This window comes from Macadamia integrifolia, chromosome 7 (genome assembly GCF_013358625.1).
Source record: "Macadamia integrifolia cultivar HAES 741 chromosome 7, SCU_Mint_v3, whole genome shotgun sequence".
Lineage (NCBI taxonomy): Eukaryota > Viridiplantae > Streptophyta > Magnoliopsida > Proteales > Proteaceae > Macadamia > Macadamia integrifolia.
The window spans coordinates 21291822-21304820 of NC_056563.1; the positions used below are offsets into that span (position 1 = coordinate 21291822).

Here is a 12999-nt window from a genome sequence, read left to right on the forward strand (position 1 = left end):
GGGGTGGGGTTGGGGTTTCAGTTGGGACGATGGGTAAGAATTTTTTTTTTTTTGGGTGCAACCTGAACCTTGAAGAGGGGTTCGATCACAAAAGGAACTTGGGAGAGAAGGAGGAGGGCGGTGAAACAAGGGGATCGATTCTGGTTCTCTGGACGGAAGGTTTTTTTTTTTTTTTTTTTCCAGTCTCTGTAGGCACCAGAACAGCGAATGGGAATGGAATGAGAGAGATGGAGGGGAAGGGATGGGGATCCTTTGGCTCTTGTACCAAATTGATGGAGTAGCCTTAGGGAGAAGAGGGAAAAATGCATAAGAGGGGGAAGGGGATCACAAACCACGCACAAATTCACTAATTCTAAAATTAAATTCACTCTAAAATCAAATATGGAGCTTATGCAAATATTTAAAGGGAAATAATAAGACTACTCCTACTTAGACTCTAACACTGAAATAAACTACTTATCCTACCCAAAGACAAACATGAGAAATAAAAGACATAATATAAAACTAACTGCTACCAACCCTTCTTGGACCAAAAACCTGGGCTGGGCTGGTTCTTCTTGGCCCTTGGCTTCCACAGCCGGTCCTATTGGTCTAACCAGGTAAGTGCAGTTGTATTTACATCATATGGTACTTGGGAAGTGAAAGTGGGAGAGGTGGAGTGGGTATAGTAGTGGACAAAGACCTTAAAAATGACGTTGAGGTAAAGAGATTTGGGGAGAGGATTATCTTCATTAAGATGGTGCTAGACGACAAGATTATCAACATTGTTAGCGCATATGGGCCCCAAGCAGGACTTGATGAAAGTGTTAAAGTACAATTCTGGAAGCATATGGTTGACGTGATGCTTTGTGTTGGTCAGGGAGAAAAAATTATTATAGGTGGGGATCTAAACGGGCATGTGGGCAAAGATCCAAGAGGCTATGAAGAGATCTATGGAGGATACGGATTCGGGGAAAGGAATGCAGAGAGGATCTCAGTGTTGGACTTTGCATTAGCATATGACTGTTGCATTGCAAACACTTTCTTTGAGAAGAGAGATGAACATTTAGTTACTTACAAAAGTGGGCAGCATGCAAGCCAAATTGACTTCTTTCTCACTAGAAGATCTGATAGATTGTTGTGTAAAGATTGCAAGGTTTTACCGGGAGAGAGTTTAACGCCACAACATCGATTGCTTGTACTTGATCTGTATCTCTATAGGTAGCAATGTAAAAATGCCAAACTTATTTTCCCTAAGATAAAGTGGGGGCGCTTATGAGGAGCTAACATAAAATATTTTTCTGATAAAATGGTCGAGAAAGGAAAATGGGACTGGAAAAGGAATACTAATGAAATATGGACTGATATGACGACTTGTATAAAGAAGGTTGCCAAAGAAGTTCTAGGGGTATCAAAGGGTGGGAGTTGAACCCCTAGAGAGACCAGGTGGTGGGATAACGAGGTCCAGGCTACCATTAAGATTGAGAAAGAGTGTTTTAAGTTATGGCAAAGGACTAACGAGGCTGGAGATGGGGCACGTTATCACACAGCCAGAAATGAGGCTAGGAAGATTGTGGGGAAAGCAAGGACAAAGAAATATGATGAATTGTATGAAACTCTAAATACAAGGCAAGGGGAAAAAGAGATATAAAATAGCGAATATAAGAGAGGATGACTAGAGATTTGGACCATATCAGATGCATTAAGAGTGAGGATGCAAGAGTTCTAGTACGAAATGAGGACATTATGAAGAGGTGGGGTGACTACTTTTGCAACCTACTAAATGGAGATTCAACGACTAATAGGAGAGACTCAGGAGTTGAAGAGATTAGGCATCATGCTGATTCTCACCAGGAATGTATACTATAGGTTGGAGAAATCGAGGTTATAGAAGCATTGCGAAAGATGAAGGTAAGTAGAACTCCGGGACCAGATGAGATCCCAATTGAAGTGTGGAAGAGCCTTGGAGGACAAGGTGTCTTGGTTAACAAAACTATTTAACAAGATTTTGTACACTAAGTCTATGCCAGATGAGTGGAGAAGCAATGTGGTCCCGATTTTTAAGAACAAAGGTGATATTTAGAACTGCAATAACTATAGAAGAATAAAACTTATGAGTCATACTATGGAACTTTGGGAGAAGGTTATTGAAGCACGTCTAGGGAAGGAAACTAAGGTAATAGAGAACCAATTTGGTTTTATCCCAGGGAGATCTAGATAGAGGCTATTTACTTGCTAAGGAGACTTGTAGAAGGTTTTAGAGCCCACAAAAAGACTTACACACATGGTTCGAAATCTCACCGACGAAATTTCGGAATTTCGATTTTTTTTTTTTTGGCCGAAACGAAATATGGCTCGAAATAACATTTTACCAAAATTTCGGTCGAAATTTTGGTATCGTTTGGTATCTCGCATGTCGGTGCATTCCATGTGTTATAAATACCATATCTCGATCGAAATTTCGACTCTGTCTCGCTTATCTCAGTGGTTTCGGTTCCATTTGCATATTTTGAAGGAAAAACACTTCAACAAACCTCTAATTTAACTTCCATTGGACTCCTACAAGATCTACACATTCAAAGCTTAGGAAAGGTAAAGTTCTTTCTTGAAAACTAGGTAAAATTTTCAGAACAGTTCGACGGTTGCTACCAAACAAATGTGCAACTCTAAAACAATGTCATGTCCTCATATTTTTGCATTTTTATGTTCTGAGCATGTTTATTAACCTTAAAATAAGTTACCCACCAAGTTTCAAGTAAAAAAATGACCGTTTGACCATCGAAACAAATAAAAAAAAAAACCATTTCGGCTGAAATTTCACCGAAACAGAACGAAATTTTAGTTTCTGAACCCACCGAAACGAAACGAAATTTCGAACCTTGCTTACACAGGGTCTTCATTGACTTAGAGAAAGCATATGACAGAGTACCAAGGGAGCTCATTTGGGATGTCTTAGAGAAGATAAGGGGTGGGAATAACTGTGGATATAATCAAAGATATGTATGAGGGAGTGGTGACGAGTGTCAAGACGATAGAGGGTAAAAGTTGCGAATTCCCGTTTACTATTGGGCTACACCAAGGATCAGCCCTGTCTCCTTATTTGTTTGCGCTCATAATAGATGACATAACCAAGCACTTACAAAACCCGATTCCATGGTGTATGCTATTTGCAGATGATATTGTTCTGATAGACGAAACGGTGGAAGGAATTAATACTAAAGTGGAGCTATGGAGATCAAACTTGGAATCAAGAGGTTTTAAGATAAGCAGAACAAAGACAGAGTATATGATGTGCCCCTTCAGTCAGACTAGAGGAGGGGACAGAGTGGTGAAACTTGGGGAACGAGAGCTACCCCAGAGTGATAGTTTTAAATATCTAGGGTCCATCTTTAACAAAGAGTGTGATATAGATGATGATGTTACCTATAGAATAAAAGTGGGATGGATGAAATGGAGAGGTGCGTCAGGAGTACTATGTAACAAAAGAATGCCTATTAAACTTAAGGGAAAGTTCTACAAGACAGTGGTACGACCAGCTGTGACGTATGGAACAGAGTGTTGGGCAGTTAAGAAGAGGGATTTGACCAAACTGATTGTAGCGGAGATGAGAATGCTAAGAGGATTGTGCGGCAAGACCAGGAGAGATAGAGTAAGGAATGATTGTATAAGAAATGAGTTGGGGGTTGCACCAATCCAGGACAAGCTCCGCGAGAACCGGTTGAGGTGGTATGGCCATGTGCAACGGAGACTTGTAGAGGCTCCACTAAGGAAGATTGAGTAGATTCATTTGGAGGGAGCCAAAAGAGGGAGGGGTAGGCCTAAATGACTATTAATGAAGTGGTGAGAAAAGACATGCATATGGTGGGGCTTGGTTCTAGTATGACGATGGATAGAGTTTTGTGGAGGACAAGGATCCGGGTGGTAGACCCTGTGTAAGGGATGTTCTTGTGATGCATCTTGGATTTCTATCTTATTTGCTTCTCTTAGTCCCTTTTCACTTATTTTTCCTTATTTCATTGCTTCTTGATTCTTGTTTTTTTATCGGATCCATGTAGTCGACCCCATTTAGTTGGGATAAGGTTATGTTTGTTGTTAATTAATCAATATTGTGAACATGTTCTGCTCAAGGATAACTAAACAATCCTGTCTTTGAGACGAGCAACAAAGGTAATAGGGACTGATGATGAAGATATACATTGCATATATCTTATCCTTAATTTCTTTTTTATGTTCATGGCAACCTGGTTACCTAGTTCTCTTCCTAGATTCCTTTTTTTTTTTTTTTTGTACTAGTTTATCTTGAAACAAGTTGACACAATAGCTGATCGCAAAATTTACCTGGAACTAGATCCCTGGCTGATTTTGGGAGCTGATAGCTGTCATTGATTATATTCTTTTATTTTGTTGTGTACGTAAATCATCTAAATGGAAGGGATTTTGGGGGGTGGGTGGTGGAGGACATCACATTCTTTTCAAAGTTGTAAACATTATTAATCCTGTTGAATTCATGAAAGCAGTTAGAAACACATACTCAATATTTTGTTAGGGTATACCAGATTTCTATGGCTTAAGTATTTCTTCATTTATTTTTCTTTGCCTTTGTAGGTTGACATAATTTCTATTCTGTTTCCTTTTTGCTATCTATGGAGTTTATTTTCTTCTGGGATTTATATATTTATTATTTTCCAGTCGTGGGTTTCACTTGAATACTATGGCAGCGACAGCAGTTTCTCAAGCAGATACCGTCAAAAAATGGCAGCAGAAGAAAGTTATCTGATACCTTTTTCAATGAGCCCGTATGGTTTTATTAACTGATTAGTACTTAATTAATTTTGCATTATATAATCAGTTTCAGCGGAAAGTTTTCTATTTACATCAATGTATATTAAGGTCAAGCATTGGTTTATGTTTATTAATCTCATTATGGGGTATTTGTTTTTTCCCATTTCAAGGTATGACTTTGTCAAATCTTTATGTCCTGAAACAACTACAGACAATGACAGAGCAAAAGGTTCTTCAAGAAGGTATATCCATATACCATCCTTCTATTTCTAATAAAATCTCATTTGGATGTGATACATTTTGTTGTTCCTTGTACATCATACTTCCACCTCTTATGTTTCATTCTATTGCCCTATTTATGTTCCATTCCAATGATTGGTAGATCCAGTTAATTATTGATCATTGAGAAAGAGGAAAAAGAGAAAGTACATTAATTATAATTGTCTGATCGTCAACAGTGTTGAGACGGTTAATAATGCAACCCCGGGTCACAAAACCTTGCTTTTGGGTTGCTGTGGACCCCAAGAATGATAAATGACTCAAGTTAAGGGTATAGTGGCGATTCTGTAAAGTCTTAGCACAATTAGGACCATATGGGACTGAGTAGAGTATTTTGGGGAAAACCGTAATTAAAATTTGACAAGGGGCTTTTTTGGATTTAGAATAAGAATGGGAATGAAGTAAAACAAATTCAAAAGCAAAGTGGGTTTTGAATAGCAAAGTGACTTCTGGGCTCTACCTTAAACAAGGGAGTGAGATTGATAATGATGTTTCCCACAAAATTAAAGCAGGATGTATGAAGTGGAGAGGGGCATTTGGAGTGTTATATGATCGACGTATTCCTTTAAAACTTAAAGTAAAATTCTGTAGGACAGTTATAAGACCAGCTATGATGTATGGTGCAGAATGTTGGGCAGTCAAGAAGCGTAACATAGATAAGATGACTGTGGTCGAGATGAGGATGTTGAGATGGATGTGCGGAAAAATAGAGAGAGAGAGAGAGAGAGAGAGAGAGAGAGAGAGAGAGGAATAACTAGATTAGAGATGATTTGGGGGTTGGCCCAATTTAGGATAAGCTCAGGGAATGTCGGTTATGATGGTTTGGACATGTCCAAAGGAGGCCCTTGGATGTTCTAGTACGAGAGAGTGACCAAATTCAGATGGATGGATCTAAAAGGGCTAGGGCCAGGCCAAAAGTGACCACTGATGAGTTGGTTAAAGAAGAGACATGCAAAAGATAGGTTTTCACCCTAGTATGGCTTCTAATAGAGCTGCCTGGAGGGCAAAGATCCGAGTTGCCAATTGTTCGTAAGTGGGATGTCCTAGAGTTTTTTTTATTATTTATTTTATACACGGATCCATGTAGCCGACCCCATTTAATTGGGATAAGGCTGAGTTGTGTTGTTGTTGTTGTATATAACTATGTGTAATTTCAGAAACTTGTGTCTTCTTCTACCTTCAATCACGGAAGCCACGGTAGAGACAAGGTGGGAGATCGAACTGCAGCACTTAAAATCCGACTCAAACAGATCTGAAACACTAAAGTTAGAATCGCCTAAGCCTACCAGGTTGCATAACCAAACCAATAGACCTTGATTAAACAGGAATATGAAGATTTGATTTGAGCTGGTTCAGGAAAAAATTGCAAACAGAGCAGATCTGGTCTAAGGGGATTATCTCACAATCCACTCAAGTTTCTGAAACCAAATCGCACAGGTAGAGTTTCCCCTGGGGTAGGTACCAGCGTACCAACTTCAAATGTGAAAGAACTAGGGATGAGGGAGATCAATAAAACCTTCTCATTCCAGTTGTTTGGCAGTAGCAGAAAAAAAAAGAATAAGAACATAAATATGACTAGGAAGAGGGAAGAATAATGAGGGAAAATTAAGAGCAGAAGAAATAAAGAAAGGAAAAAAAGGAAGGAAAGACTGAACTGAAGTAAGAAGAGGTTGGAGAAGGGGTGGAGAAAGGGGAGGGGAAACAAGAGCACCAACCGGGTCTGGTGAACAGGCCACTCAAGCAACAACTCAAACTATACTGCATTATTCTTTGTTCAATCTTGAATCTTGATACTTCTATCTGTCCATCATGTTGGATTGCTTACTTGTAGCTTACTTGTATAAAAGAAAGGACTTCTAATTCATTATAAACAGAAACAGAAAATAAACAGAATTAGAAAGCAAAATTTCCTTAATGTCCTATTCTAGCAATGCTACCTAAACTCCCATATAAAATTAAAGTGTAAAGTATGAAAAACCCAACTAAATAACAATTACCTTCCGGATGTAGATGCATTTGACTGGCTTTGGAAGTCGAGAGACAAGAAGAATGGTCCAACAAGGGTTGGAAATAATTGAGTATTTTAGTTTTTGTCTTATATTTTCAAAGTGGGGAATGTAGGAGGAGAGTCGGTTTAGGATGTTTCAAAGTAGGAGTTTGATTTTCTCTATAAATACTTGCTTGTAACCGATTGAGAAGACATAATTGAAAGTGAATGAAGAATTGTTTGAGCTCTATGTGAGAGTGTGAAGGTGTGCTTCCCTTTTCCTTCTTGCTACTCTGGTTTCTTCCCTAACAGGCCCTCCATCTGATGCAGAACTGAAAACATATTCCAGAAGGAGGAAGAGGGTCGACCATCACCATAGTGGCTGAGGTCGACCAGGGCTGCTTCTAACGGCCCACGGCTTGGGCTATGATGGGGTTATTAGTTACTTATTTAGTTTCTATTTTTCAGTCTTAAATTAGTTTCTAATTTCTGTTCTAAGTTAGTTTCTAATTTCACTAGATTACAATTTTCCAGTTTTAGTAATTATATGTTGGTAGTTTATTCAGTCAATATTTAGAAATTTTTGAGTTTCTATTCTTTGTAATCTTATATCCCATCATTATAAATAAAGAAGGGCATCATACTGAGGCCCACGATTTTGAATTTTAAGAAAAGAAAGCTCTTTTGCTGCTGCCGTTGGGTTTTTCCATGGCTGTTCCTTGTGTCTGATCAAGGAAGAAGGACTTGGTGTGTGATCCGAGTGACTCCTTACGGCGTGAAGTCCAGGAGGATTCTTCGTGTGTTTTCTTCTTTGCTTTAAGTCTATATTCAAGCTATTACTGCCGTGACAAATCAGGTATTTACTCTTTTAAGTTTGTGTCCAGAAATTCTGCAGAATTCTTGAAACAGGTCCATCGGCCTTTGCTGTTGGAGTTAGTTCCAGTTGTCGGTTTACTTTAAAATTCTGGTCGATTGTTCCTCCATACCCCATTAAGGATCGATCAAAGTTTGAGCTATTTCTGTGCAGCCATTATTGAAATAATCAAAATCTCCATATTTTTGTCTTCTAGTGGCCCATAGCTTCTATTTTCTGAAATCGATATTTCTGTTGGTATTGCTGCTGATTTCTGGGCTGCAGATCGTGTATTCTGTTAAACTTGAATTTGTTAGTAATCTTATACAGTCCCTGGTTTAATTCTAAGAGCTACTGCTGTACTCTTTGTTCTCTGTGTTACTGTTCATTGAGATCGGTAGTCTTTTCTGGACTGTTATTTGAAGTCTGATTTCGGATATAAACTTGGGGTTGGTTTTGGTTGTTTTTTGGTTTACAAGTTCCTGTTGTTTGGGTCTGGTTTGATTGTTCAAATCTAGTCCTACATTACCATCGCTTCCAACCCTTGTCCCCGATTGGACCAGAATCCCCTATGTTTGGATTTGGTTCATCTCAGTCTGAGTTTCCAGATTGGGTCATTCTATAGCATTGAAATTTCTCACAATACGTCGATTGGTCTATGTTTTTGTCGCTTACTGCTGGAAGTTATTTATGTGATCCATCCAATAGGTGTATTGAAACTATTTCTGCTTAAACTCAATGGATATGGGCTCATGCGTATTTGTGGCAAGGAAACTGTTTGGCTTTTAATCTTCGTAAGTCTGAATTTTACCTCGATAAACTGGAACTAATCGAGCTTGAGCTTGAGCTTTACCAGTTTTCGAGCCAACTCGAGGATATTTTGACTATTTTGCATTTTTTGGCTTGAAACTGGTTGAATGACCTATGTAAATTCACTTATCCCATCAAAACTTGTTTATTTCCACCACCTGGTTTGGAATTGGTGTCGAACCAGGTTTGGCTAAGATGATGGTGGTCTAGGAACCAAATAGAATCGAATAAGGACCGAACTGATCTCGGTTTGTTTTGAGTACAACATTTTAGAACTAAGTCGTTCTTGTTTCGATTTTGGATCACACTCTCACTAATAGGGACCGAACCGAATATCCAGGACCAAATCGATTGACAAGCTTAGGTAAGAACATTACTAAAAACCTAAAAGAGCGGTAAAATAATCTTTTGTCTTGATGACTATAAATTTATTTTCGTTTAGGGTGATTTTAGAAGCATTCACACAATTCAAATAAAGTTTGATCGGAACATAACTTTGTCAAAACAACTCAAATTTAAGCAATCTTGGATTTGTTGGAAAGCTAGGGAGAATTGTAACCTAGCTCTAAAGGGGACCATCAGGGCACCAGGCGACGTTTGTGGCAATGATGGGCCTCAAGCTACAAGTTTAGGGGTGGGCAACCAAAGGCTACACTCCTTGACAACTTGTCACTCCCCTACAAGGCTTGATAGGGGGCTTTTATTCACTAGCACAAACTAAAAGTGCTCTCCAAATTGTGCTGGATAGTCACCCATCACATGGCTCTCAAATCCAACCTTTGGTGGATCTTCAGGGACAAAGTTGAGTATTCCAACAAATCCAAGATTGCTTAAATTTGATTTATATTGAAGGAGTAATGTTCCTGTCAAATCTTATGTGGTGTGCATAAATGCTATTTAAGTCATCTTGAATGAAAATTAATTTATGGCTACAAAACAAAGGATTATTTTATCGCTCTTTCAGGTTTTAGCATGATAAGATTTATGAAATTTTTAGATTGGAGAAAAATGCTAGCATTCGAAAGTTGAAAATCACCCCAACAAAGTAAAATTCAGTTGTTGTTCTTAAACTAGGGGGGGGGGTTGACTTTTATCCTTCTGCAATTTGAAATTTTAACTATTTTTATAGGATTCTAATGGGGTTTATTTTCTTATTTATGAATAATATCTTAAAGTAAATTTACTTAAATGATATTTGGCATAAATAGTACCAAACCAACATTTGGCATAAATTAGTGCCAAACTTGGTTCAACCACACAAAAAATCAGTGCCAAAAAACTCTTTCTGGGTTCGAGTTGGCCCCAAAAAGTGCCAGGTTTCAACCCATATGTTAGTTTCGAGCTTGGTCGAAATTGGCCTTGAGATTGAGTTCTCGATCCTTGGTTTATCTGTCCTTTTCCCTTTCATCTTTTATTATCTTTGTAATGATTTATTTGGAAATTGGACTTCTGGATTATATTGTCTTATGGGGCTCGGGGAACAGTCAATCTAACCGCTTCTTATTGCATCCCTGAGTTTGAATGGGGGAATGATTTTAATCATATCTTCTTTTGCGAATCGTGATCACTTCAGCCTAGTAGTTTAAGTATAATGTTTAGCATAGTTGTCACGGTGGCAAGGCGAACCAAGGCGGTGGAGGTTTCTCTAAGCGCTTAGGCGAGAAGGCGTCCGCCTTAAGGCGACCAAGAGTTATTTTTAGTTTTCCTATTGTCTAACATTATTTAGTAAGCTATATATATCTTGTATCATAAAAAATCAAGATTAAGCAACATCAAGTCATTAAAATCAACATTTAGCCATATTAAATCATAAAAAATTAACATTAAGTCATATTAAGTTATAAAAAATCAAAATTTAGAAAAATGCTTTTGTTCTATAATAAGTTTGACTGGTCAAATGATTTTATTTTTACATGAGACTTTTTGTATTAGTTATAATATAAAACTAGCTTTCCACCAAGTCCAAGATTACTTAAATCTGAGTTTTAATAACAAAGTTATGCTCCGGTCAAACTTATTTTTAAGTGCGCGAATGCTATTAAAATCGCATGAATGGAAATAATTTTATGGATATCAAAACAAAAGATTATTTTATTTGACTTTTGGTTTTTAGCAATGATTTAACATGGTAGAATTTGTAAAATTTTCATAATTCAGAAAAACCCCAGCATTTAAAAATTGAAAATCGCCCCTATAACCAAAATCCAGTTTTTGTTCTTGGACTTGGGGTTTAACTTCTTATCTTTTTGAAATTTGATTTTTAAACTATTTTTATTGGATTCAAATGGGGAATATTTGCTTATTTATGAATAATATCTTAACTAAATGAAATAACAAATATAAAAAACATTCACTTAAATGATATTTGGCATAAATAAGTGCCAAAACACAAGGCGGCATGCAGTGCAACAAGACGATTGTCGTCTAGGCCCTAGGCAAACCGCCTGGACGCCTAGTCATCACCTAGGCGACGACTTGACAACGGTTCAGGTTCTGGTTTGTGATGTTTTCCAGGAATATGGTACCCAAATAACGAGAGATATGAAAAAAGCAGGTCCGATTAGACCTATTCTTAATCCTAAACAGACAGCAGGAGAAGAAGGCAGTGGTTTATAAGCTTTGAAAGTAATAAGTTTAGAAGAAAATTGCTTTCAAATGAATAGTTCTGACATGTTTGTGACAGGAGGGATTGTCAGAAACGTTATTGTACATGGATTTGTCTTGCTGTTAGCTAAAACTGAGTCAAAATCAATACGATCATGCCTTGGCCCTGGTTTTTAGGCCTTATGTAGTTGATTGATTCATCTATTTGTGAATATAATTGGGAATGGGTCAGTTTCATTTTCCTTTAATCAAAATCTATTTGCTGACAATATTATTCTGGTTGTTTCTTTGATAATACTCACCTTTTGCATTTTCTGTTCATGGTTTATGGTTCTCATCTCTAGTCAGTGATTGTCACTTCTGTTTTTGAGGGTGTCAATTAGGCTGTTTTCTGGCATATTTTTTTATTATGATTGCTAATGTTAAGTAAAACATTTAGTTTCATCAACAGTCCCGGCCATAGTTGTCACGGCGCCAAGGCGAACCAAGGCGCTGGAGGGTTGTCTAAGCGCTTAGGCGAGAAGGCGCCCGCCTTATGGCGAATACGGCGCCAAAAAAGACGTTACTATTTTTTTAATATATCTATAATATCTAATATAACTGTATAACAATGATATACTTAATTTTAAATTGCTTGTAAAAAATCAAGTCTTTAAGTTATATCAAAATACAAGAAGCACGACTTTAAGCAATATCAAGGGAAAAAATTACACACTTTAAGCAACATCAAGAGACAAGAATCAACATTCAACATGAAATTCATATCAATGCAAATTGCAAAGTGATATATTTTCTAACATAAGAAAACACAACAAAAAATAAAAAAATTATTCATAAAAAAAAAGCTATAAATAAAACAAAAGGCATAAGTGCATAACAACATATAATTCCTAATGAAATATTATAAATAATATAATATTTAACTATTTAAGTATGTAGTTCGATATACTTACCTCTATGATGCCCAAAACGAGATCCACAAAGTCCATCATAGACCATGAGTCCATGAACCATGATATTTTAATGTTTAAACCCCCTGTCAATCAATACATATAAGTTAGTGATACTAAAACACTAAGCAACAAGAGAAACCTTGTTCCTTAATATATGAGTCATGACTCATGATAGGTGATAGGCTATGGGTTCCAATCCTACCTGGGGAGAATTAAAAACACCTAATGGAAATTAAGAAACATAAAAATAAACCAAAATGCTAAACTTTAGTAAGCTTTAAAGTATAAATTTTAAAACAACAAAATAAACCATCAAGCTAAACTTTGTTCTTGTTTAACCATAATCAAGCTAACAAATCAACATCTAATTCTTCTCCCTCCTGTTGTTGTTGATTCATAGAATCAGTTGGCCCATCACCAAAGTCTTCTTCAATATCTTCATCATCACGCACCACATCGTGGTCCTCTTCTTCAACTTCATCATCTGATGATTCCTCAATAGTGGCCCTTCCCCTACCACGACGTGTGTAGCAAATATTGGCTGCACTTGTTGATCCTTGAGCCCTCCTAGGTAAATTACGACCCCCCCACCGATGTAGATGCACCAACTGCTCTATCAACATCTCCCCATGTGAGGTCGTCTCCAGGATGGACTAAATCTCCATCTTCTTAATCCCCTGTTATCCATTCACTACTCCAATTCATTTCATCAAGAATTAATGGATCACAATTGCTGCGTTTTTCCCTTCTTT

The 12999-nt window shown here is 37.4% G+C and overlaps 1 protein-coding gene across 2 annotated transcripts in view; it reads left to right on the forward strand.

Annotated features, from left to right (window-relative positions):
- Positions 1-12999, forward strand: part of LOC122084101 (DNA-directed RNA polymerase III subunit RPC5) — a 58393-nt gene that overhangs the window by 15086 nt on the left and 30308 nt on the right. For both annotated transcript variants that reach the window (XR_006141830.1, XM_042652162.1), the window contains exons 7-8: positions 4669-4775; positions 4932-5003. Coding sequence is in view for 1 of the 2 variants with exons in the window: in XM_042652162.1 (XP_042508096.1) it covers positions 4669-4775; positions 4932-5003 (179 nt within the window). In the remaining variant the exon portion in view is untranslated. The remainder of the gene's footprint in view (positions 1-4668; positions 4776-4931; positions 5004-12999) is intronic.